Below are 27,880 nucleotides of genomic sequence, written 5' to 3'. Positions count from 1 at the left end.
ATTTTTCGGACAACTTTCAACTTTTAACCCATCCATTTGAAAACAGATACTGTATCTGCACTTTCTATTCCTTACTTTGTAAAAATGGGGTCATTACTTGGGATGACACGACGTAAAGAAAGACATAAATAGAGAGAGGTAAGGTCAACTGCTGTTGAGAGCTTGATTGATTAAGATCTTGTGTCCTTGGGGGGGGAAAAAACAGGAACAGCAGCGACACGGGGCAACCTGAGCCTGGGAGGAGTAACTACGACGGAAACAGATTCCCCATCCATGGCCATGTTTTGACTTTTTGAATGTTAAATTATACTGATGGTGATCCAAAACAGTTCCTGGGGTAGGTATGTGATTATGTAAACTGTATACTTAACATCAAAATAAGAATGTGTCTCAAATTAATTTACAATTTAAAAATCAACCCTTCTGGCAGAAAAAAATGACAGAGAAAGCTTACTAGAACAGCAAAACTTTATTTGAGTTGAATGAGAGTCACTTTAATTGTTGGCAACTGCGAGCTGTTAGCGAAGAAATTGGTGGATGAGAAAGAAGTCCACAATGGGATAGTACACAAAAGCAAAACCACCGCAAAGACATTATCTAGTAAATGAAGCTCAGCAAAATGTTGCTTTTTTTTCCTTAGACTTGCCTTTGCTCTGGATATGTGTGAATTTTATTTCATGAAACCCTGACTGTGGATAGTATGATAAAGAATGACACACACAGCCACCCCTCCCTGAGGTGTTGTGTCCGTGGCCACCCTGCTTAAAATTCTGTGGCTACGCCCCTGCAGGAAGGGAAACAGGAGTGGCAGCTCCACGCAGCCGCATTCTGCACCATAAGTGCCGTGTTTATTTTTAACGCTCTGGGCCTCCTCCTCCTCTCAAAATATCATGCCTCAACAACATAATGGCGGGTCTACAAAGACAAAAAAAAAAAACGACTGCACAGATACGCATGGAGCACGCGACGTCGTTCGGAATCTTTTTCTCGTGCACATATGGCGCGCAAACTTTTATTTTGGGCGCAAGGATGCGAGTCACAAGGTTACCCTGTATATCAAACTGATGTGTTTAGTGCTTCTGTTACAATGTAAGCGGCCCAGCTCGGTCTGGCTCGGAGCTGGCGAGGCGGCTTCCAAGAGTCTCCACGGCGCCCCCCACCCCGCATCTGAAGCCACTTTTGGCGCACCGCAGGTTCCTCCGCGAGGCTCGCCGAGCTTCCGTCGAGCCCTCGCCGAGCCTGGCGGGCCCTCGGCGCACGGGATCAATCGTCATCCCGCCAGACGCCCGGGCCCATCGGCCACATCTGGCCGGGGCTGCAGCTGCGGGCGCGAGGCCACGCCCCTCCGAGCGTCGGGAACCGAAGCGCATCTCACGTAAGGTGCAGATGTTGTGAAGGCCCGATCGGGTTTCACGTTCGGTGCCTCGGGTGCGCCACGGCGCTTGCGGCTTGTCGCTATTTAGAACGCTGATTGAAAACAGTGCCAAACACTTTAGGAAAATGGTGAAAAGAAATGTTGTTTTTTCGTCAAAAGGGATGAATGGGAACTGTGTTACAAGTCGTGTTGAGTTGAGGAAACTGCTCAAAGCTTTCACACAATTAACAAGTAGTCATCCAATTAGATGCGTTCAGCACTGCAGTCCCCTGTCACCAAAATTCCAGAAAAACACTTTTCCATAACTCTGGACTTTTTAAAGAAAAAAGAATTAACCACATTTGGATTAACTACATTTGGATCCTGGTTCCGATGTTCAGTGGGCCGCGAAAGATTCCTGGAGAGGTTTATGCAGTTGTCACAATTCTTTTGTTAAATGTAATTTTTTGATCACGAAAGCACAAGAGGTATCGCGACTTGGTATCGGTGAGTCCATAAAGCGCGAATGCTCATACTGGTAAAAAAGTGCCATCGGACATCCTTATTTATTTTAATGCTAAAATGTTGCATGAAGACTTGACACATTTGCGAATCATCAAACCGCCTGTAATGTATCCTCAATATTTGTTTTTCAATTATTTTAACGACAGGAAACACCAAAAGTTTCGTAATGCGTTGAGAGAAAGACGAGGAATTGCATTTCGCAGGCCTGGCACGTCCGGAGTGAGGTCGACCCGGTCCTGCTCGTTGATGTCAATTCCAGAGAGGAGATGCTCAGCAGAGCAACTTCCTCCCGGGCAGCCTCCCCGCGGCGATGAGAGACCCACCAAAACGACACCATGTTATCTTTTCCCTCTTCCTGTGCGCCATGAAAACAAGTTTCCCGGGACGTCGCAAGCGTCGTTTGGTGGCGCGGCCTCGCCGTGACCTCGCTCCTCCTCTTCGTCTTCCTCCTCCTTCTTCTGAATGAGATGGTCTTGCTCGGTGAATCAAAGCCAGGCCTTCTGTTTTTGTTGGCTTTGGCCGCGTCGCTTCCTCCGACTGCTCCACTCGCGTCTCGGCAGGAGGAGTTAAGGGAGGTCTCGTAGGAAGTTATGGGACGTGATTATGCCCTCGACTGACTGTGTTTTTCTTCTGAAGTGAGACAATCCCTCTTTTTTTAATATTTTCCGAAAATAAAATAGCTCAGCCAAGCACATTTTTTGGGAGCTGCCCGTGTAAGAATAGGTGTCTTGTCAAAGCACACTTAGCTTTTTTGCCCCGACTGTGACATCACAATCGGGCTACTTTACATAATCACGCACCCACATCAAGCGTCTCCGCCCACGACTTGGAAGAAACCTGGGTGAACATCCGCCAGTTTCTTTTCTCGCAAGAAGACAGCTAGCCAGTCTACACGGAAACGCAATCACGTGAAAGCCCAAAGAGAAGTAGAGCTGCAATTTGATTGGATGCTTCGATAAAAACACGACAGTAGCCATGAAGCCATCTTTTGCGTTCTGTTCACATTAAAGAGGCAAAGCTGTCGTCCTGTGCTTTCCAGTTGATGAGTGCAAGTGATTTTTTTCTCTTTGGGCTCTCGTGTCAATTCCCATTAACGTGGCTTAGTAGTTTCACAGATGTGCGTATTTTTAAAAAAGGGCCGTATGCGCCGGTGCGGTCGTGAACGAGGCCACTTCATTAGCTGCAAGTCAAAGCGGCTCTTCTCATTCCCCTTAAATGTGGGCCACTCACATCTTGCATGGAGACGTCACTTTGTTGAAAAAGACGCAGTCATCCGTGGAATTGTGAAATCTGCCTGGCAACACGAGCGAGCTGAATTCTGATTGGATAAAAATTCTCACCTAAAAATTAAACACTAGGATATAATATGACATCAATGAGCAGAATAGGATCGTGATTTCTTGATTTTGTTCGGCCAGCAGAGAAGGCCTCGAAGGCCTTGACGGCCCGCCACTGGTTTGAAGAGCTCACACTCTGATCCAATTCATTTATTCACACTAGACGACTTGCGTCAAGTATTTAGACCACGTCCGAGCAGGCGTACCTTTCGACCGGCTTTCTGCCTCCAAATTGTCATTCCACCGCGAGTATCTTCAAGTCTGTCCTGATCTATCCTCCATCTTGTCCAGATCAGTCTGCCAAATTGGCGAAAACGCACAGCGAGCTTTGAAACTAGAGCCTGTTAGTGACATACAGTACAGCGTCAAAACTGTAAGAGGGCCTTTTTTCAAAATACTCTATCTTTTCCATGTGGGATTAGGAGTAAAAAGACGAAGAAGAAAAAGTCCTTTTTGGGAGTTCTCGTGCCAAGATGAAGACTCGGAGGCTACAAAGGCCGCTGTTAGATCACGCTTCCAATCATTGTCTCACTTCCACGTTCTGTTCTCTCTCAGAGAGGCCGACCTGCCCTCCAATCCTCCCCTTCCTCCTCCCGCCGCACTTTGATCACAGCACAACTTTATCTGGGCCGTCAGCCGGGCTGTTAGTTACCACGAGCGATCTGGCTCGAGGCTTCCGAACGCATGAGTCAAACGACGACTCCTCCAAACCTCAACCGGCCATCAAAGGTTGAAGAAAAAAAACAAAGAGGAGACAAGAGGGGAGGGGGGGGGCATGTGCTTCTTCACAAGGCAACGAATTAATTGACCTCGCTTATGATTCAAATCGTTGCACGTGTGTCAGTTGTGACGTGAGACCTTCACGCTCGTTTTAGCTGCGGCCTTGGTAGCCGTTTAATAAAAAGGAGAGCTCGGCTAATTATAGTGTTTGAGCAAACGAAAGCACATGTGGCTTCGACGCCGAGCGATGACATGCTGATGTGAGGTCCTCCATATAGCCGGGATTTATTCCACATCGCCTCAGAAAAGTCCGCATCCTCGCTCTGAGGCGTGCCGTAGACTTGTGCGGTGATTTTTAACAAAACGAGCAAACGGAGCTGCCGCTCGACCTGAACGATTATTTCAGGCACCGTCTACATATTGAAAAAAAAAAAATCTTTACAAAAAAAATTCAAAATCACTGGCGAGCTTGATGTAAAAAAATGTTTGATTCCATATTTTCATCTTTCAAAATGACTCACACGTTTGAAGTCTGTCATTGTCATTTAAAATTAAGCAATAAAAGACATGAAATATTGCAGAATTGTATCCAAAATAAGTCAACTATTTTAAAATTCAAAAGTGATGTCAATTAATATTAAAAATAGCTTCTTAAAATAACTTTATAAATAAATAGCAAGTTTTACAATGTATATGAAAAGTGCGTATGATTTTAAAATTGAACATACTGAAATAAAAATGTTTAATATTACTGAATATGAAAATTGAAATTGCAAGCCGATTAATATCCAAACGATATGTATAAAAATATATAAAAATGTTTTGCTTTATCATTTTTATTCATTTTCACTTTAATGTAGTAAATATGGAGGGCCGAAAGTGCCAAAATGAAATAAATAAATACACCATGATACGTTAAATTAAAATTGGCATTAATTAATTAAATGTTTCATTTATTATATAAATAAATAACAATAATAAATAATGTGGAAGTAAATAAATAAACATGCCATTAATTAAATGATCAATTATTATATGTAAAATGGATATGTGTATGTACTGAATTTCCCCAAATTGTTTAATTTTGTGTTACAGACATTATTTTAATTTCATATATTACAATTTTTTGCATTATTTCCCAAGTTCACATTTATAGTTATAATAAAATATTTATGTCACTTTAAATATCATTAAAAAAATTTTCTTGAATAATTTTAAGCAATAATTTTGATTTTAAGCATTTCTAAAAGCAGAATTTTGAACACATCCTTTGTATTGGCTCTCGTCAGATTGCACATGTGTTAGCAATGAAGTACCTAGTGAGCGTACCGTACAGTGCAGTATACGTTTCGACAAAAACAAATGAGCGGTGTACAGACAGACAGGCCGACGGGAATAATTCAAGGGTGATGATAAAAACTTGGATCAACTCAAATTTGAAGAGGCTCTGCTCTGTTCGGCTGGCTCGCGTCTTGTCAATAATTCGAGCCGCAGCGGCTTCCACATCCTCAACGAGATGTATAAATATTTTAATTACAAGTTACATATAAAAAAAATCGCCTCGTAAATCTTCCATTTTGCTGTTTTGATGTGTGGTTGGCGTCCGCATTCAAAGGACTTTTTTATTTTTTAAATTTTTAAATGTGCATCTCCATAAGGAAGCGTTTAACATCGCTAACAATGCATTCAGTGCTTCCGCTTGTTCAGCGGACGTTTGCATGTAAAAGCCGGTGACCTTCGGTTTGTCCTCAAACATGGAAAAGTCAAAACAAAAGTTGTTTTTTTTCAACATTTTTTTCTTAAAGTTTCCCAGAAACAGTAAAAATGTTCTCGTTAATTTAACTCAATGACCAAGTACCCATAACTTGAAAATGGTCAATTTGTGTTCGTTGGGCAATGTGACTCGTAAACATCACAAAGATGGAAAAAAGAATTGAGTAGTAGTTGCGGTCAAACAATTATTTGTCATTTTCGCTCAAAAACTTCACACGATCGTAGCATCTAACTTTTAGCGCTTGCCTGAGCTAACCATGCTAACTCACGTTTGTTCTGTTGTGTGTTGTTTTTTTACCCACTAAACAAAATATTCGGTTGATTTATGTTATTATGTTTATGTTGCTTCTATACAACTATGCTAAGCGGTCCCTGAATGTTTCCAGCCATCATTAATCGATAATTGGCTTATTTTTAGCTTAGTCGGCTAACGTAGCGCATTAAGCCAAGGTCGCGACGAAGCCGCCTTAATTAGTCATCTTATCACGTTATCCATTCTATTACGAACAATTTCAATCACAATTAAGTTGATTTAGTTTATATCATTTGAAGCATCCACGTATAGCCTGTGACATTCTCGCTCGAACAAAACACACTTTGTTCGACGAAAACATCTCACAATGCTCGCAAAAGTGGAAACAGATGATGCTTCAATCTTCACCTTTCGCAGAATTTACACCATAATTGGTCGCTTCTTTTTTCATGTTCCTCCCCATCCATGACGTTTCGAGATAATAAATTGGCAAAAAAAAAGAAAAAAAAAACTGAATATGGAGTGATTTTTTTTTTAAAACGCAGCGATACTCACCAACTTATCGTTGAGAATTTTGCAGCATTTTCTACACTTTTTATTGGATGTCGTCCTGCTTCCCAACATCTGGGTCTCGTTTAGGAGACGGAACAAATGTTTACTCAGATTTTCTTTTGTCTGCATGCCGGTTATGATTGACTGATGCCGATCCTTTTAGGTCCCTGCTGCCGTAAATATAGCAATATATTTCACATGTTGATGGAAGGGTGTGGGTCGTGTACATTTCCGGAAGGGAAAAAAAAAAACCTTTGCGCCTGCCAAAGAAAATCTCCTCACAGCAACTCGTTCATTTTGAACCCCCAAAAAATGTTTTTTTTAACATCATTTCAGTTCATCTGCATGATGGCCTCGTTTGTGATGAGCTGACGTGCAAAAATCCCTTCACTACAACGAACTTACCATACCATCTAGCTGCCTTCTTATAAGGACTAACTTGGGCTGGGAATAGATTCAAATTTCCAAAATCAATTTGATTCTATTCACAAGGGCCATATTCAATTAGATTTTCGATTTACGATTCATGTTAGAAAGGTTCCTAAGGTTGGATGTCGTCATGGTTTGCATTCTTAAAGTACGATTAGAATCGCGTTTGTGCCGAGCTCTCGCGAGAAGTACCGACATACGGGTTACTGACAACTGCCTGTTGCGCTGCAGTTGTTAGCCGACAGCCGCTAGCATGAGATATGTTCGATGCCTCAGTGTTCGTTCTTGACCTCAAGTGAGTACAATTGTGTACTTGTATCGTTTATAGTGTTTATTCATCGCGCCGCTGTGCGTCGCCATTTCTATTCGTGTCTAGTCCGGTCTTGTCGTTGTGCGTCACCGCCGTGCTTCGTCGCCGCGCTCCCTTTGAAGTTCGCCGCGTAACTCAATGTGTTCCTTAATTGCACGTGTGAATATCTAAATGTTCCTCTCTGTGTGTTTGTTAAATAAAATAAGTTGTGCTCCACTACGGCGCGCCCCTTTGTATAGTTTTGTACATCTATGTACGTCAGGTCTGCCGCATTCCTGATTGCCGCCGCCATACATTTACAGACACTCTCCATCTACATCCTAACATCATTTCTACCCGTTGCCTATTCTGTTACATGCTGGTTGATAGTAGTAGTAGTTTCGTATGGCTACACCTCTATTTGTAGCTCCTCAATCCAATTTTGAGCCATTTCATAGAGGTGTGGGTCCGGGAGCGAAACAAAGTTTCGGTTCGGACGCCGGGTTTTGGATCATTCTTGGTTTCCCCGTATGGGTACTCTGCCACCGCACGACGACAACGTGATGATCCGGCGCGGCGGGCTGGTTGATGAGAGACCATTAAACTGCCAACCCACATCTTGAACTCGACCTTGTGTTCTAACCGACACCCGGGGGGCTGAAAAGAGCATATTACCTCAAATTTCCCCATTGTGGGACTAATAAATGACATCTTTATCTTTATCTTTATATCACCTTTGAGCTGAGTCATTAGTAAAAATATTCATATTTACGTGAAGAATTGAAGCCAGTGCCATTAATCGTTTTTTTTAACATGACCGGATCAAAACAATAAATACATCTGCCTTCATGCTTGTTGGCGCTGACTTCACTGCTTCCACCATTTTGTTTTGATACGCTATCCCGTCATGACAAGATCAAGAGACCAACCAACTAACTGGCCGACCGACCAACCTAAAAAAACAACCAAACAATCAACACTGGCACCATCGTATCGACCATTCAACCATAGTTGCGATCGACCCATCCCTTTGTCCAACAATACCCAAATCCATGCAACATTTGCTCCATATCTGCTAAAAAAAAAGTATGTATGAGAATTAGAAATTCATCAAGTCTCTCAAAACCCATTAGAAGACAAATCCAGAGGGGGGCTGGTAATCTGTGATGTGCCGGAATGCACCAACGGTAGGACGGTCCGAGCGGACTCTTGATTTGCTTTCTCAAGTGCCGCCATTGTTGCAAAGTGTGCGAAGTAAAAGGGATTAAAGGCCTCCGTCTCTTCGTCTTTGTGCGTTCTCTCTCAGGAAACATCTTGCCTCGAACAATTTAATTGTTGCGGCTGGACATTCCACGGCGTTGCTCTCAATGCGGCACATTCCTGCTCCTTTCTCGGGGCCGCACAATGCATTCCTGGAGCGCACGAGTGATCTCCATCAAAATCAGTTGGACATTCCTGACAATGTGTGAGGAATTCCGTCCCGCGGCGACAACAACGTGCCCGCACGGCGTGATTGATCGCGTATTAATTAGAGCGCATTCAGAGTGGACAGCCTGGGAGATTGGGAAGTGTCATTGTTGAGACTGAGAGCTGCTGTTCACTGGACTAGACCTCCAAGACATCCCGACCGGCTCCTGATGGGCCACTCGGCAACAATGAAAGCCCATGTGAATGTTTGGACGTCGTCTATTGCATTCTCTTGCCATCTTTGAATCTGTTTCTGGCTTTTTCCGAGAGGCAGTAGAGGTGGAAGCAGAGATGGCGACCGGAGTCATTGCAACTTGGACCCGACTCACTGTTATGATGACTTGACGCAGGGCTGCCAGAAACGAAAACACTGGAGACTTGACATAATCTTGGAAGTTAAAGACTTGAGATATGATGACTTGACAGACTTGATGTTTATTTTATATGTTTGGTTTAAAGATGAATTATAATAACAATTACTTATGGAATGCAATTGCAGACTGGGAATTTAGCCTGTCGCGTCGGAGAACCGCACCCTCGACTTCTCAACCAGTTTACCACCAATTTAAGCTTTTAAATACGACCAAATGACAAAATCGTGACAAAATAACCAACTTTCTTACCACCCTATGAACAGAACAACCAACACATTGGCTTGCTTGCCTTGTCGCGGGGGTGCCGGAGCCTAACCCGAATGTCTTCGGGCAGCAGGCGGGGGACACCCTGAACTGGTTGCCAGCCAATTGCAGGGCACAGAGAGACGAACAACCATCCGCACTCACACTCATACCTAGAGGCAATTTAGAGTGTTCAATCGGCCTGCCATGCATGTTTTTAGAATGTGGGAGGAAACCGGAGTACCCGGAGAAAAGCCACACAGGCACGGGGAGAACATGCAAACGCCACACAGGAAGGCCGGAGCTGGAATTGAACCCACGACCTCCGTACTTTGAGGCCATCGTGCTAAGCAGTCGTCCACGGTGCCGCTGTAATTTCACCTGAATACATTTAAAAAACTAAAATAAAATTCCAAAACTAATCGATCAGTAGATCAGGTAACAGTGCGAAGCACTTTGCGTACCGAAGGTGGAAAAGCGCTCCGACAGACGGCCCAACCAATTGACCGACTAGCTCTTCACCTCTCTACTTCACCACATCCCCGCCACCTTCCTACGTCCATCCTTCACAACCCCAATCGTGACCGACACTTCTGCATCGCAAAACCCCAAACTATGCGACATTTAGAACTGTCACTTCCGCTTTGAAACATCTTAATCACAGACAAACAACACGGAAATAAGCATCCATGCGGGACAGATATCAGTCGAGGCTATGAAATGACGAGATTAATCAAACAGTGATGGCAAGTTGAGTTATGACAAAAGAGGAAATGAATGACTCGCTCTCAGACTGAAAGCGACGCGACAACAATCTGCCCGGCATGAACTCGACCACAGCAACCATCTTGCGTCTCCCAGTCTCGAGACTCGTACTTCAAAAGAATCAGTAGACCTTGGCGGCGGGTACCCGGGTCTAAGGTAACACCAAAGACTTGGGTTTTCCTTCTCGGGGTGAAAGATTTATGGAGGCAATTTCTGGTGTCGGGAAGCAGGAGTGACACTAAACAGGAATGTATAAAAGCTCTTCTAAATCATGATTAACCTCCAGCTGACAAAGACGCAGAGTTTTACACCAAACAAGAACCACCTGTTCTTGCCGTCTTATCCGACGTGATCTGCGCGAGGGGGAACGTGGCCAGCACTAAAGTGCGTACCTGCGTCCAGCATTCGTGCAACGGCTCCCATTTCCTCTGGAAACGCTGCACGGGTGCCTCTGGTTTGTGTTTTGCCTCAGTTGGAGTCCACATTAGACCCCCGCTGAAAGAGAGAACCCCGCCACATCCCCCGCCACCCCCCCCCAGCACTAAAACTGTAGTGCGGGTTTTATGCCCATCCACCTGGAAAAGCGAGCTAACGAGGAGGATAAAATCATAACTTTTGAGTACGTTTCCACCCGAGCTCGAGTCGATCGGCACCCTGTCGAGAAAACATTGCAAATCATAGGAAATAAGTTCCAAGGGACGTTAAGTTTTAATGGTTCGTTGGGTAAAAATGTAATTGAAAGGACAAAAAAATGGAGTCCTCGATGATGGTCTTTTGATGACACGGAAATGCTCAATACATTTTTAAAAATTTGACGGCTTGCTCCGCCCACATTTGATGACGCAAGCCAAAAAATGATTGGCAATGAGTCTTCTGTCGGCCATCTTGGATGCCTGCTTTTGAGTCAAGCTTATTTAGGTGAATTCACTACGATAGTGATGGGTCGTTCTTTTAACGATTCCATCTTGAAAATGTCCTCGCAAGTGTATCTGCAATTAAATCGCCACTTTTCCCTCCTTCGACCATTGTGGTTTAAAAAAAAAAAAAAAACAAGAATATATTTCAGATCGCCTGTTACGACTTCCGGGTGTGTCGATTCCGCATAACGCTGCCCCCCCTCCCGAGTGAGTATCCACTCAATTTTTATGCTGTTATCTTGTCGTCTGTTGTTATTATATCATCGAAAGATTCCTCGTATGTAATTAGTTTATGCGATGCATTTTAGTGACAATGAAACTTAATACATCAATCCGTTCTTCTAATAACTTTGTTGTGGAGTGAGTCCAAAGGGGCTTTAAACTCAAAGTATCACTTTGGAGCAACTTTCTTAATACGAATACTAATTTACGACTTGTCAGCCCGGCGTCGCCGTTAAGCTTCGAGGGGGCGTTTTTAATTTTTTTTCTTCTTTTTAATGGCTTTAAAAGCGATTACAGACAGCAGAAAACCGTCAGGAATGATTAGTGTCTGCAAGATATTTGACCATCCATCGTCCCGTCTGGAGGCGACGCTAATGACTTCCACACCAAATCTGAATCCAAATGAAATGATAAGTTATCAAGGAAAGACGCACGATAAACAAAAACATCATCCGCCGACTTTGCAAATTTTAATAACGATTTGTCTTCTCATGCTCATCACAAACACGAGTATCGGTGTAATCTTTCATTAGGTGCAAACAAACAATGCAAAATGAATTTGTGGCGTCGCGCGCGCCATGTGGCCCGCCGGCTGCTCGCGTCGCACGTCCTTCTGGAGTTCATCAGCTCGTGTTTTGCTTTCGTCTCCTCCGAGGAGCATCGTGCACATGTGAGGTGGGCGGGATGGGACACATGTTTACCAGAGGTGGCAAAAATGCGCTCGCTCTCGCTCTGAGTTTAAGTAGAGGTACAAATACTCGCTTAAAAAAAAAGAAATCTGAGTACAAGTGGACAAAGTGGTCACTATGAAAATGACTGAAGTCGTTAACAAGCAAAGATGAATATTTACGGTTAATTAGTTAGTTAAATAGTAGCTTAGCGAGCTAGTTAGCCAGCAAGCTAGCTTGCACGTGAGTTCATTAGCTTATTATGCTATTTTAATGTTGGATCAACACTAGCATTTAGTTTTTATGCTTCATGAGTTAGTCAGTCAGTTAGTTAGTTAGTTAGTTTGTTTGTTAGCTCACGAGTTAGCAAGCTAGCTAGCTTGCACGTGAGTTAATTAGCTTTCATGCAATTTCTTTAATGTTGTATCGACACTGGTTTTTACTTTTAGTGCTTCTTGAGTTAGTTAGTTAGTTAATTAGTTGGTTAGCTCACTAGTTAGCAAGCTAGCTAGCTTGCATGTGAGTTAATTAGCTTTAATGCAATTTTTTAAATGTTGGATCATCACTGGCATTTACTTTTTGTGCTTCTTGAGTTCGTTAGTTCATGATTCCGATTTGTAGTGTCAGTTCAGTACTGACATTTAGTTTCTGTCTTGAGTTAGATCATTTTAGTAATGAATTAATTTGTTTTGTGAGTTAGGTAGTTAGTTCATAAAAAAGAAGCTATATTTAGATGAAATGTAATTTTTGTTACTGTCTGCTTGCACTGGGACCAAGTGTGGCTGTGAGCCACCAGAAGCAGCAGACTGACTTATAAAGGGAAAAACCTTGCTGTGAGTGGCAGTTTAGGGATTTTTGGGGCCTTGGTGGAGTTTGTAATAAATTATTATGGGAAAAGGTTGGTTGGTTACATGACGAGAACACGCTGTTACTGGAACAAGCGACATGATACAAGGAAGATGCTGCGGTGGATGACTAATTGTGCCATCACTGTGTGTGTGTGTGTGTGTGTGCGTGTGTGTGATCTGTCACAGTAATCAAGACTTACTCCAGTGCCAGCACTGGAATGTATCGGATTCCTCGAGTTCAGAGAGTCTTCAGAAATGCAAGTAGGTCACATTAAAAAAAAAAAAAAAAGTTTTATCTTATTGCAGCCCAAGTTTTTAAGCATGTTCAAAATGACCCAAGTAACATCATGACATTCTTTTCCGATGACCTCTTTTTTTTTTTTTGCTTCAGCATGTTTTATGCATTAAGAGACATGAAAAGGAAAGCGCACCGAGTGGCTACGCTGCAAAATGTCAGCTGTTTCTCGACATTCAAGGTGCTTAGCACAACTTGGCAATTGTTCTGCTGTTCGTAAACGCAAAGCGACGCGACCCCAATAAAACTTGGTGATTTTGACAGGAGAGCGCCCAAGTGTCGCTCCTGGGAGCTGACACGGGTGACTTTCGAAGGAACGCGGCGGTCTCTTTGTGGTGATAAGCCCAAGAGGAAATCACAATGTGAGTCATAGTTCCATCTTGCTTTGCATCAACTCTTGTTTGGCGCGCAAAACTCAAAGTTCGAGCCTTGATGGATAATGTCAAATTCAAAGTTTCAGATGAACACATCAACCCATATCACGTCATTCAATATTTTATTGCTGCCTAGCGGAAACATCTATTTTACAGAACGCTTCTCCTTGTTTGGATCCCACGCGTGCTGCGTCCTCTAGAGAAATATTTTCTAATAACTCGAAAGACTAATCCCAACCGTAACCCAAAAGACCAACCTAATCTCTAAATCTAATGCTGCATAGAAACGTTCTAAAACAATACGGCAACTGTAAACCAAACACCTCGAACCCTCTCAACATGTTCATATCACAATATGCAAGAACGTTTAGAAATATTGTTCCTAAACCTCATCCTAACGCCAAGTCCGAACCTTTAGGAAATAATTAACGGAGCCATAGCAGGAACCTATTGGGAATAACTAAATTTAACTTAAACCAAGCTCTAACCATTAACCCATAAAATTCCAAACCATAAACACAAGCCATAACTCACTTCATTAGTTATCTGCAGTTAAATACATGTCCTTTTTCTTTTTCTTTTTAAATGAAAAGAAAAAATTATGAGTACTATCAGGACAATAACTTACCTGATAAAGATACAAGGCAGTATGTGGAATATCAGGGTAAATTTCTAATTTACCAAATGTCATGTGGAAGAATTCTCACTTTAGGAACCACATTTTGGAAACGTAAATGCTACTTTTAAGGCAGTAGTGTCATTCCGCCAAGATAAATGACGAGAAAAAAAAAGGTACTCTGGTCACTACATTAGGTACACCTACAAGTCTTCACGTGGGACTTTTAACAGCAGATCATTTGATCATGTCTGTAATTGTTGTTTGTGGTCATTTAAAAAATGGAGTCAACATTTTAGGAACCTCTCTAATCTGCAAAATGAGTGTGATTGCTCACGTTGATCAAATTCCATTGACTGTGTTCGGCGTACAGTTCCATTACCCAAAGCAAGGTGGCAGCAGAGTGCAGCTTTCACCCCCAACCCCCCCCCCCCCCCCACCTCCTTGTGGCCGCCACAAGGTGAAGAAGGAGGCGGAGGAGGCGGAGGAGGCTGCCAGGCTGCACTCCAGTCATGTGTTGAATACATTACATTTGGGAGAGAGCGAGAGAGAGAGAGAGAGAGAGACAGAGAGAGACAGAGAGAGAGAGAGAGAGAGGCGCAAGTCCGCGGCTGCAGCCCGACTCTGATTTCTGATTCTCGCAAGCAGTTCTTCTTTACGGCCAAGCAGACACACGACAGAGGCTGCAGATCTCCTGGAGGAAAAAAAAACACCTAATGAGGAAGTTTTTTCAAGTTTTCTTGGAATTGAGCACCAGTCAGCGTGAGGAGATCTCGTGAAGAGAAGATGGATGCAACATTCACTTTCTTTTCGGTTTTCACCGGGAGGCTTTGAGCGGAGTTTTTTTTTTTTTTTGTGGATGACTTCAGTCTCGCCTTTTTGTTGTTGTTGTTGTTGTTGTTGTCAGCCACCTGGAAGGAAACACATGAATGTAAGTAGCCGACTCCTTTCTTGAAACTTGATGAATGGATGTACAACTTTTCGCTGCACCATTTCCAGTGCAATGAGAAGGGTTCCTAATATTTCGATTTCTGGCGCAAGGCAAGTTTGGTCTTTCGAAGATGCTCGCTCACTTCATAATATTAATGCAAGTAATGAGGGGGGAGTGTCGTTAGGCATGCAAAAGTTTAGTTTTTTTGCACACACACGCATTTTGCACAGTTTATTTGCACAGCAATGAAAAAAAGTTAAGAGTCCAAAAATAACATTTTGAGCATTTATTGAAAATCAATGTTTTAAATACAATATTTGGACAATAGCTAGAATTTGAGTGTTTTGTTATTCCTATTAAAGAGAAGTAGAAAAACATACTCACATATACAGTACTTATAAATAAATACATGAAAAATCTTTTCCAGGCCGTTATGTACAGTCATAGACACAAAAATGACACTATATAATTATTCTCATTTTTGGAGCATGACTTGTATGTCAAGCAAAGCATCACTTATGCTACACGCTATCAAAATCTAGCACATACTGTATAAATTATTTTTTTTTTTTTGTATTTGATCGTCTAATCAACCAATTCCCTGTGTGTCTCTCCATGTGTCGGTGCAAGTTTAAGTTTGTCAGTGAACACTCCCATGATGATGCTTCACGCTGAGCTGTAAAGAAACCATCACAACAGGGGTTTAGTCATGCACACTTTCACACTTTTGCTTTGTTTTGCCTTCTGATGTGGCTTCCATTGTTGTTTTACATACGAGAACAATTTGTTTGCAAATGTTCCATTTATCTGTCACTGTGGAAATGGTGATGTCAAGGAGCTGAAATGCCCGAATAATAATTGCAAACATCATGAATGATGACCCCCCCCCCCTCGAAATGAGGGTAAGATGCTAAACTCCGCCTCCATGAGAAGGCATAGGCCGCCCCTCCCCCCCCCAAGAAGTTTGGCAATTTTGCGTCGTTCGTCTAGCTTAGGATACGCGCTTCCCATTAGAGCTCATTTGAGCGAAATGAGATTTTAGTCCAAAATGGCAAAATGAACGTATATCCTGTTCAAATTTTTCATGCAAGGATGCTTCGACTTTTTTTGTGATGTACGGCCACCAAATTTTGGGTCGAAACTGGTGTTGGGGTCAATTTGGTTAGCACGTCCGCATCACAGTTCGGAGGTGTAGGGTTCGATTCCGGCCTTCTTGTGTGGAGTTTGCATGTTCTCTCTGCGTGACTTTTCTCCCACATTCCAAAAAATGCTTTGTTGGTTGATGGAACACTCTAAATTGGCCGTAGGTGTGATTGTGAGTGCGGCTGCTTGTTTGTCTTTTTGTGTCCTGTGATTGGCTGGCGACCAGTCCAGGGTGTACCTCGCCTACTGCCCAAAGACGGCTGGGATAGGCAAATTATGGATGGATGGATGTTTGTCCTCCAAATGATCACTCAACTTTGAAGCGTGTAGTGTCGGTAAAGAAGTTTGTCAATCCGTCACAAATACTCCCGAATGTGGATCACTGGAGCACATTTCCAAAATATGAGCCCGTAACAGCAACCAAAATGGTCAACCTCATCTTCAAATCCATGCATGATTCCTTGAAAAATTTTCACACGTTCTGTTATGATCGACATTCCCACCTAATTTTGTGTCGATACGAAAAACGTTCAGGATATTTTTTTTCTCCTTTAAACGTTCTAGGAGATTATTGCTTTGTAACTTATCACATCAATGACCAATCAAAAAAAAAATATTTATATATAAAAGCACATTTTCTGAATATTAAATAATGCTTAAAAATAAAATGGTGCAAATAAGATTCCTGAAAAAAAAATAGCAATTTTTTTTTCTCCTCCAGGATTTGTTTTGGGTATAACTAGAATGTCTCATGAGCCGGTTGTTATTTTGATGAATTAACACGTAAGAAAAAAAAAACTGCAAAAATAAACAAATAAATGGTATGAATTTTGAGGTTTTTTTTTTTTTTAACCATAATTTTTTTCCCCAAAATTGTTCACCGAGAACTTGGCTCATCGATCCCTCCCGGAACAAGTTGAACTTTTTGTTCTTTGTTTTATTTTCACGAAATAACATTTTATAACAAACAGGTTCGAATGAATTGGATATTTTCCAAAACGCCAACAAATATTTAACACAAACAGCCATGATATATTGCTAAAAAATAGTACGCCAAAAAGGAACATTCCTATGACTTGTTTATCGTTCTCTCGGTCTTCACGCACAAAAATCCATCCATCTATCTGGAGAATGTAGTCGTCAAAGAGACTAGTAAAAGTGAGTAAATTGAAACAAGATCATCCTTATTTCAGCGTCTATACTTTTTGTGCCATTTTTTGTTTGGTGGTGTGCCATGAGGTTTTCGAATGTGAAATACGTGCTTTGGCTCAATAAAAGCCGGGAAACACTATTCTAATTTAAGTCTCTGGTGACCAGACTTGCGCCACAAAAAAAAAGAAAAAAAGGCAACATTTGCGTTTTTTGACGCAAACAAACTCCCAAAAAATCGCCAAAATCAGCCCAAATCATCCTGTTGCCTCCGAGGTAACAGTTTGGAGTCGAGACTTCTGACTTTTTTCTCAGCGTTATTGATCCTATTATTCCCGGCAGCGTGTAAACCCCCCCCTCCAAAGATTATGTCATGAGCAAGGCGCCATCCTTTCACCCTCAACGCCTTGCAGCCTGACAAAGATGGCCATGCACAACCGTGCATGGGATTAAAAATAATGACACGTGGACCTTTTTTTTTTTGACGGCTGAGTCCGCGCCACCCAGGAGGAGACCTCTGGTGCTTAAAGTGGTTGCGTTTAAAAAAAAAAAAAAAAAAGGCGCTTTTAAATCATTCCGCTGCATTCTGATTCTCGGAAATTTGGGAATATTTTGAGGCTGTCTTGACCAGAATGTTGGTGTTTGGAGAATTTCTTTAATTTACTTTGTCACATCGCGCCTCTGTAAACAGCTCGTTTTCTTTCATCATTTTTCAGCCATTGTTTGCTTTCTTTTTTTTTTTAAAGAATTTCATCCCAATTAGATGTCACAACACACGGACGTCACGCTGAGCCAGACGGTGACTGCTACATTAGACACAATTAACCCCCACATTAGCCTTTTAAAATTTTTTTTTATTCCTTTTCAAACGGGAGCGCATGCTGTGACGGTTTGGTGAAAACAAAACACCGTCATGTATGAAAGACACACACGCCTGCTGCGATGTGTTAAGTACACGTCTGCGGCGTATTTATCCATTTATTTCGCCATTGTGAAGCCGCTATTTGCTCAGCTATCGGTGAACGAAACTGCGATGTTAACATAGCTTAACTGTCTTTGTGGTTTATGTTGTGATTTATGAAGTTGGCTCAATCTCTGCAGCTTAAAAACTAAACAAAAATGTTCTACCTATCTTCCAAGCTACCTATCATCTTTCTTAGCTTCTTAAAACAAAAATCAATGTGTCATTCCTTGTTGCTAGCTAGCTTGCTAGTTTGAGACATTTTCTCGGGTAATAAATTTGGCTGATTAGAGAGTTTTGTTTAAAAACTCCATCAACTAATTCATTAATACTCATTTAGCTATCTACCTTGCTCCTGAGCTAGCTACTTACAAGAGCTATCTTAAAAAGAAAAAAAATAGTTCCATCAAGCATCTGGCTATCTTGCTACATAGCTAGCCAGTGTAAATCAACGACAAACCAGTTTAGTTACTGTCTATCTATTTTTTTTTTGCTATCTGTCGCTAATGCTAATTAGCTAGCCATCTTGCACTTAAAGTCGTTGGTTCTTTTATCACAGACAGACTATTAGGTCGTTATTTACCGGACAAGTTTCGGCGACAATCTCGTGACACTCCGAAGAAGGCGAAAGACTGTCGCTGAAACACGTCAGGTAAATAACAAACTAACAGTCAGTCTGTAAAAAACGACTTCAAGTAAGAATAAGAGGCACAATAAACTTTATTCAATCAAAAACAACAAAAGTAGTTGAGTTCACTAAATTTTCCGTTCAAGACTTTTCCCATGAATACCTTTTTTTCCAGGACATTTTTAAGAGCGTTCTGACCTCTTCACCGTGTCACATGATTCCCATACGGTGACCGTTGATCCCGGCTGAGGCCGTATCCAAACACCCCCTCCCCCTCCCCCCCTGCACACACATGCTGACACCTGGCACTGTAACGCGAACCCCATGTGTTTTGGATGATGCCACCGAGGTGTGTGACTCTGTGGAAATGCGCAACATCACACACACACACACACACATCTGTTGGGTTGATTGAGCTCTCTAAATTGTCCCTAGTTGTGAGTGTGAGCGCGGATGGTTGTTTGTCTTTGTATACCCTGCGATTGGCTGACGACCAGTTCAGGGTGTGCCCCGCCTACTACCCGAAGACAGCTGGGGAGAGGCTCCAGCTAAACTCGCGTTGAGTTATTCCACCGTGATTCGAAGCCATTCTACTTTGTCGTTGTTTTGGTTCTACGCTCGTCATCTTCACGTCCGTCTGTCACTTGTTTTGGTGGTTTCCATTCTGGCTCCATTGAGCCTGGTCCAGACTGGCACGGCCTCTGACCACAAGCTAACTGGAATGGTTTCATGGAGTCGGAGGCTCCAGTTACATAGTGGACCGCAATAGTAGGAACCCCCCCAACAACCCCTAACCCCCCCTCAACACACACACACACACACACACAACCTAATGCAAGCCCCTCCAGGCTTTTTGGCAGTTTAGTTGCTTTAATTAAAGTTGTGCAACCATGCTTGAGTTTGGAAACTTGTTGATTTATTGGAGTAATATCAAGTTTTTTTTTTCATAGACAAATAGATGGAAAGGAGTAAGTCACATCCGTGCAAGTCAAATGTGTTGTTAAGTCGTATCCTCAAGTTTTAAGCTAGTCCCGAGTCAGTATGGCAAAAAAACAAAAACAAACAAGCAAGGCAAGTCGAGTCTGCACTAAATTTCAAGAAAGTTGACTCAAGTTACTTGGGTGAAGCAAGTCTTGCGTCGAGTCACTCTTATTCTGTCACAAAACACGCTATATTCACACATTAGCCACTTTGTACTCAGTAGTGGTTTCCGTATCACAGTTTTCTGAAGTACACGACAAGATCAGTTGAATTTGTTGAAAACAACGATGTTGTATTCTTTTTTTTTTTTTTTGTGAGTTTTGCCAAAAGTAAAGATGTGCTTGACATGTTCCTATGGCGCGGGAAGACAAATTGCGCTTCTGCAAGCGAGACGACTAAAAGAGAAAATGTATTTTTTTATGTATTTTGATGTATCAGGATGGAAGACGTGCGCGGTCGAGCAAAAAAAAAAAAAAACAGTCCACTCGAGTGGAGCAGATGTTTTGATTCTGCACGTAAGTCCTTGAAACCTTTGATGCGCTTGATCAGTATCGAGGATTCAAAGTAGTCAGACATAAAGAAAACATGAGATGTGAAAGCCACAAAAGACATACTCAATGCAGTCAATCCACTCTTAACTATCTAGCTAGCTAGCTAGATAGGCTAGCTAGCAAGATAAATAGGCTAGCTAGGCGAGCTAGCTAGCTAACTAGATAGGCTAGCTAGGCGAGCTAGCTAGCTAGCTACTTTAAGAACACAACAACTTTTTAGAACTTTTTACATCTTACTTTACTGAGTGTATGTTATTTTTTTTTTTAACTCAAGATTGCAGACTGACCTCTAGACATTCAGAAACAGAAATGGAGACCGGTGTAAACTCTGTTACACATTTAGCGTAGCAATTCCTCTCAGGCTTCATCCACAATCTTCTCCCCTCTCAACCTGAGATCGCTCTTAAACTTGGGTTTTTTTTTTTTTCATGCAATTACCCCAGAATGTCTGCTCGATCCATTAGGCCCGCCTGACTCTGCAGAGGTCCTCTACCCAACCAAAGGGCTGCTTTATTTCAATTGTGGCATTCTTACAAAGACTCCGGCCTTGGAAAGTTCTCCTTTGTTGCTTTGGAGAATGGCAAAAAAAAAATGCCCAGTGTGGCTGGAACATAAATCAATACTGGAGACTTGAAAGTTCAAGCACTTGTCAAAGGTTTCAAGCTCCGGCTGTGCTTCTGTTGCAGCCAAGAGCAGCACTCACAAAACGGCTCAGTGCGTGTGCTACACATGTGCTCACCCTTTCATTTGCCGCCATTATCCGCCGTCTCAAAGTGGCAGCAAAGTGCCGGAAGCTAACCCACAGCTCACTTTTAATTAAGAGATAAAAATATGGAACAAAGCAAACGTGCAAAACACTTTTGTTTATTGCAAGAAGTGGAAACTCTTGAAGGAGACAATGTAACAAACTCACAAATGTTCATTGTATATGACTTTTGGCGTGCGTTTGTTTTCTGTTGTCAAAATCCCATTCGTGATATACTTTATTTTGAAGTCGTCATTTGTATGCTATGTGCTTTTATTTTGGTGCTCTTCCGGTGCGTTCAGGAAGTGTCGATCCACAATCTTAGCATTACACAATTTAAGGAGGCCTTTCTAGAGGAAACAGGTGAAAGGAAAAGGAAAAGGTTAATGATCTTGATGTTGGTGATCTAGAAATTGGTTGCCGCAATCTAACGGAGTCTTTCTAAGGGGACAAGGTATTTAATTGTTGTTTCGTTTCATCGTTATTTCGGTTGCCATCCACAGGTGTTTCATGTCCTAATTAACTGCTGTCACTCTAACAATGGCGACTTTTGGTAGAATTTGCGGTACCGCGGCTTTTTTGTTGTAACTTTATTTTCTCACGTACGGCTAAAGTTGTTTCATGGATTTGATTGCTACAAGACATGATGCATTTTTTTAAACAAAATTCTCATCAAGGTACCTCAAGAATTGCAGTAAACCCCCAATATTCACAGCCGGTCTGAAAATATCTATAATTTCCCATATTAATAGTTTAAACCCATATCATATATCAGTACCATTCAAAATGGTGGTTTGTTGATGAATTGATTTCGAAAAACTCCACGGGAAGTGAGTGAGCATGGACACGCAGAGCGATTAACTAAAAAATAGTTTGATGCCTGCTGTACTGAGCTAGCGTGAGGTCTGCCAAGGTCTCGCCTGATACACTGCCATTTCCAATCATCACGTTCCCAGATTGCACGACCCGAGCCTGTGCATGTACTTTAAAACAAGTAAATCTCCGGAGTTGTTGACATTCAAATTTGCGTCTTTTGTTCTGAAGGCTCTGAAATTAGCTATGGAAGCATCTGTGTGCGCTGATGGCGAGCTGCCAACAGACGCTAATTGCGATGGTGGCGAACCAGAAAAAGTTAGCGTGGTAGACTCCGCGGAGCCCTTGGACTTGGGGCCAAGTGTCGTCTGAGGATGCGACGCACTGTATCTCGACTTTACACTGCTCTGACGGTTTGCACATATCAGTCAAATGTAAACCCTGGGGAACATGATTTTTTTTTCGTTGTACGACATTGAAGTGTAATTGCACCTCCACTCCAGTAGTTGGCAGTGGCGCTCTCCTTGCCAATTGTGCGCAGCGAGTATTAACTCAACGATGTAGGTTTGTTTTGCAACAAAAATGTTATTATTTGTAGTTGTGGCAGAGAGTGGGTGGTGGTGGTGGTGGGGGGGGCGCGAACTGTTTTCTTCTTGCTAAGGGGGCGTAACAGAAAATAATTGAGAATCACTGGCGTAAGTAAATGTTGATTAACCTTTCTAAGCTTAAAAATCAAAGAACATAATTAAAAAGCCTTCTGGACTTTTCCGCTTTGCTTCTTTGATTAAATAGATTTAGAAATATTTTTTTAAATAGGATTAATCTGCTCTTCAAAATAACAATGCAGAACAGTTTGCTCATTTGAGGGTACATGACAAGTGCGCACACGCAAATTCAATCCAGGTTCCGACCAGACGGACTATATCACCGTCTATTGCTATGGTGAGCAGCAAAAATGAGAGCTGCGCCTTTTTAATTAGCTGGAGTCGCAGCAGCAGCCAAGGAGATGGGAGGTGTTGCGCTGTGGCATGTGGTTTTGATGTTACGAAGGCGGCCTCAGCGGTGCTCAGGGGGAACAAGGTGTTGACTTATTAGGTGAAGTAAGAGGTGTGGGGAAAATGTTATGTGTGGTTCTGTGCGGTTGGGATTTGTGCCTGTTCCACATATGGGAAAGTCTTTTGTGAAGTTTATTATTTTTTCCTAAACGAGCTCACTCTGTATGTCAACACAGAAATAATGCGTATCTCCATTGTTTTTATCGTTGTCGGGTTTTGACATTGTTCCTCAAATGTGTACTGTATGTGTCTTCAGGTTTAGAAGAAAGGCGCCAAAATGAAGACAGCGGCCAAGAGTTTGGGGAAGTCCACAATGGATCCTTTGCAACGTGACGGCTGGTGGATGAGAAGGATTGCGCTGACGTTGTACGTGGTCCTGGGGCTCGTCTCGTTCCGTTCACCTGTGGTTCAAGGCACTCTGGATCTACAACTGGATGAGGAGCAAGCGGCAGGCACCATCGTCGGCGACATAAGTGCAGGGCTGCCTCCTGGCGTCACGGCGGCGCTCTATTTCATTTCCGACCACGAGGGCACCGGGGTGAACACCGATTTGGACATTGACGAGAGCACGGGAATCATTAAGACTGCCAAGGTTCTGGACCGAGAACTGAGGGACAGGTACAACTTCATCGCTGTGACCATGACCGGTGTGACGGTGGAGGTCACCATCAAGGTGAATGACATAAATGACCATGGACCATTGTTTCCCAAAAAACATGCTACCTTCCGAATCGCCGAGCAGACCGCTATTGGCACAAGGTTTCCCCTGGACCCTGCAGTCGATGCAGATGGAGGTCATTTCACCACACAAGGTTACCTCATTAAGGATGGCAACATCGGCCAGGCCTTCGCTTTGGAGACCAGGAGGGGAAGCAATGAAGTCCTGTATCTGGACTTGGTGGTCAATGCCGTCCTGGACAGGGAGAAAAGGTCTACCTATACTTTGTCCTTGGAGGGCTTTGACGGTGGTTCCCCTCAAAGAACCGATCAAATGACCTTAGATATCACCGTGCAGGATATTAACGACAACGCTCCTGTGTTTAATCAGAGCCGCTACCATGCCATCATTTCTGAAAACCTGCAACCGGGAAGCAACATCTTGCAGGTGTTTGCCACGGACGCCGACGAGGGAGACAACGGCATGGTGACGTACGAAATCAACAGGCGACAAAGCGACCCGGATCGTTACTTTGTTCTCGAACCCCACACGGGCGTCATCACCCTCAACAAGCCGCTGGACTTTGAGATGCGGCGAGTCCATGAACTGGTAGTGCAAGCCCAGGACAATGCCACACACCCCGAGGTGACCAACGCCTTTGTCACCATCCACGTCAGAGACTACAATGACAACCAGCCCACCATGACGATCATCTTTCTCAGTGAGGATGGCTCTCCTCAAATCTCAGAGGGCGCCCAGCCCGGACAGTATGTAGCCCGAATCTCAGTCACCGACCCCGACTACGGTGAATACGCCAACGTCAACGTGTCGCTGGAAGGCGGAGACGGCAAATTCGGTCTCACGACAAAAGACAACATCATCTATCTGGTTTGTGTGGATCAGATTCTCGATCGGGAGGAGAGAGATGTTTATGACTTGAGGGTCTTGGCGACTGACTCTGGCACGCCTCCTCTCCGGGCCGAATCTTCGTTCACAATCGAGGTGACGGACATCAACGACAACCCGCCGCTGTTCGACCAAACTGTGTATCGGCAGGTTATCCCGGAGGTGGTGTTTCCTGGAAGTTTTGTGTTGCAGGTGACCGCCAGAGACAAAGACCAGGGGCCCAATGGGGACATTAGCTACAGCATCCTTCGGGATAAAGGAGCCTTTGCTGACTGGTTCAGCATCGATGCCATTACGGGGATTATCACCACTCTGTCCCAGTTGGATTATGAAAAGAACCCCAATCCCAGCATAACTGTCGTGGCCACAGACGAAGGAAAGCCGCCGCTGTCGTCAACCGCTGTGGTCAATATCGTGCTTCAGGATATAAATGACAATGAGCCTGTCTTTGAGAGCAACTTTTACAATGTCTCCATCAATGAGGACACGGCACCCGGCACGTGCATTCTGGAGGTAAGAAATTTTAAGATTCATGTCCTAATGACCAATGTAAAGAGTATCTCACACTGACGGGATCTTTGCCAGAAATTCCGTCCTCAGAGTTTCAGACCCAAATAAGCTCCCCCCACTTCCAAGTCCAACAGTTTCCTGGTCATGTCTGTGTGTTTGTCATGTAGTGTCCTCAGTTAAGTCGATCAACTCTTTCCAAAGAAAGACGTGTCACTTCAATCACAAAAGCCCTTCGAATAAAGCTGGACGACCGTGAGAAAAAAAAGGCACAGCAAACCTGAAGTTCAGACTTGACACGGACAACAGATTCATTATTCACACACACCGTTTTTTTTTTCCCCATACAAACTCAATCTTGCATTGATCAAAGTCTTGGATAGTGAGTGTAGTACAGACAGACAGAGCGCTCAACAGACGAGCTCTTGGCCGAGGATTTGGCCTTGGGGAGAGGGAGGGTAGCAGTGAGACGCGGGGCCTCACCGCGACTCCTGGCTCGTGCGCAGAAATAGAAGCTACCCGGGCTTTCTTGTGTGAGGTCCCCCTAATTATAAATCACAGGAACCGCAAAGATGATGGGAGATGGGAACAGACTGACATTGATTATAGAATTTGGAGCATGAAGCAAGGAATAGTTAAAAATGTGTGTCTTGGAGGAATCCCAGGGCGGGTTGGAGCTCGCGTTGATGAAAATATCTGTAAAGCCGCACGTAGTTATCTCGCCAGGAAGGACATTTTCCTTCCTCTGCATTTCCTTCGGCATATCACAACTTTTCGGTTCACCCGTGCTGTCCAAGTATGAGGAGACCCTCCAAAGCCAGCCCTCTCCAGACCCTCTTGGGTTGTTGGCGGTCCGTGTGAGAACAGACTGCCTGGACTCAGGGGGGGTGAGGGCATCTGGAAAGTCATACTTCTGAGCCAGACATGAATTACTGTCTTTTGTCATCACACAACATTGTTCAAACACTTGGATATGCCTTTTGTGATTGACCATTTCAAGTGGTTTCTTTATTTAGCCTCCACAGGTCCCCAAAGCACAGCAGTTAACAATTATCTGGGCCTGTTATTTTTGCCAGTTTCCCCTTGTGGAGCCGCCAGTGTACAATTTTTATTTATTTATTTATTTTTTGGCGAGGGCGTTTATAAAAGGCTGCATGGTAGACTATTAGTTAGAAGCGATGCCTTTTGGTCGAAAAATCCTGGGTCAAATCGCAACCCTAGTTTCCCTATGTTCTCCCCGTGTTTGATTGGACTTTATTTGGGTACTGAATGTTTGGTTAATTGAAGATTCTAAACCAGGGGTGTCAAACTCAAATACGCAATTGGCCAAAAAGTCAAATTTGAACAAAGCCGTGGGCTAGCATTGCATTTTTTTAAAAACAATATAAACGCTGATTTTTTTTTTTTTTTAAATTTTTTATTAGTTTTATTAATGCAATACAATGTTTACTTTTTAAAATTACGATTATCATTTTGAATGTTACTATTGAATTAATGTAAAATTGTATAGTAGTGGCCAAATATAATTACACTGTGACCCGAATTTGGCCCGCGGGCCAGAGTTTGACACCTATGTTCTTCACTGTCCATATGTACGAGTATGACTGGCTGCTTTTTTATATGTGCCCTAAGATTGTCTGGCAACCAGCCCTCAATATTCCGCTGCTTTCCCCAAAAGTCAGCTGGGATGGTCTCCAGCTCACCCACAACCAAAGCTGCGGAAAAAAAATGATAGAAAAAGGATGGATCATAGAAAAAGACACCTAAAAATAAAAACCAAAGCCCATTAACAGTTACCAGTTCTTGTAATTCAATCAGCTAGATCTAGTCAAAGAAAATAGGTCATTCTGTTGAGAGGAAATCAGATTTGACGTGCAAAACACAATTTGCAAAACCATCCATGAGCTAATACCAATTCGAATCTTTGGTATAAGTTCCATTGCAGTGTCCTCTGGATGGTGCGCAAACTGAATATAACTCGCTGTCACTTTGATTTTATATATCAATTGTACTCAGATTGTAACCTCAGTTTCAATCCAAAGCAGTTTATAGTCATCACAAATGTGACAATCCGTCTTAGAACAATAAAAAGCGGACAAGATCAATTAAAAATAACAACCTATATGTGATAAAATGGTATAATTGCGTGTAGACTCTTAATTCTTGACATTGATGGTTGAGACAAGCCAACTTGCCAGACTTTTGTATTGGAATAGCAAGCTAGAAAAAAATTCCATCGGAAATTTGAAATGTGGCTGCTAACTGTTGCATGTCTGTAACCCACAAAGATTTATTATTTATCAAGTTGGAGAACTACTTTTAAAGTTTGGTCTCCCAAAAACAAAACAAAACTGGAAAGTCTTACAAACGTAAAAGCTAGCATGCTAACGTAAAGTAGCTAACAACTTAGAACGTGTAACAGTGCATCGTGCCCTTTTGTCAGGTACTGTTTTAAAAAAAGACTTGCTCAAATGCTGACATTCTAACAGTTTTGCTAACATTTAGCTAGCTAGCTAGCTAGCTAGCTTGAATTTACATTGTCCACTGTCCTCGGGTACTATTTTAAAAGAGAACGGTTGCACAAGGCCAGTCGATATGGATTTTATATTGTGCTCTGTGGCAGGCTAACATTTTGAAATGGCAATAAAAACAGTCTGTGCTGGCTTTCAGATCACTTTGCCATCCTTTCCTGCATGTGTGATTTAACTTCTAAAGTCTTGACGTATTGACTGGTGCATTGCTTATGTCAGGGTCTCGTTTTCACCTCACTTTATTGCCGTTTTCTCAGCTAAGAATTGTCCCTCTGTCTTCATGGGGCCCCCAGTTAAAAA

General features: G+C 42.8%; 1 protein-coding gene across 1 annotated transcript in view; it reads left to right on the top strand.

Annotated features, from left to right (window-relative positions):
* Positions 1–14,661: 14,661 nt before the first annotated feature.
* Positions 14,662–27,880, top strand: part of LOC148333039 (protocadherin-16-like) — an 81,874-nt gene continuing 68,655 nt past the window's right edge. Inside the window, exons 1-2 of the mRNA XM_088301345.1 lie at positions 14,662–14,952; positions 23,235–25,055. Coding sequence (XP_088157471.1) covers positions 23,256–25,055 — 1,800 coding nt within the window. The 5' untranslated portion in view covers positions 14,662–14,952; positions 23,235–23,255. The remainder of the gene's footprint in view (positions 14,953–23,234; positions 25,056–27,880) is intronic.

Source organism: Idiotropiscis lumnitzeri, chromosome 7 (genome assembly GCF_059441095.1).
Source record: "Idiotropiscis lumnitzeri isolate Australia: NSW breed Sydney's pygmy pipehorse chromosome 7, RoL_Ilum_1.0, whole genome shotgun sequence".
In the NCBI taxonomy this organism is placed as follows: domain Eukaryota; kingdom Metazoa; phylum Chordata; class Actinopteri; order Syngnathiformes; family Syngnathidae; genus Idiotropiscis; species Idiotropiscis lumnitzeri.
This window is presented reverse-complemented; position numbering and strand designations above follow the sequence as displayed.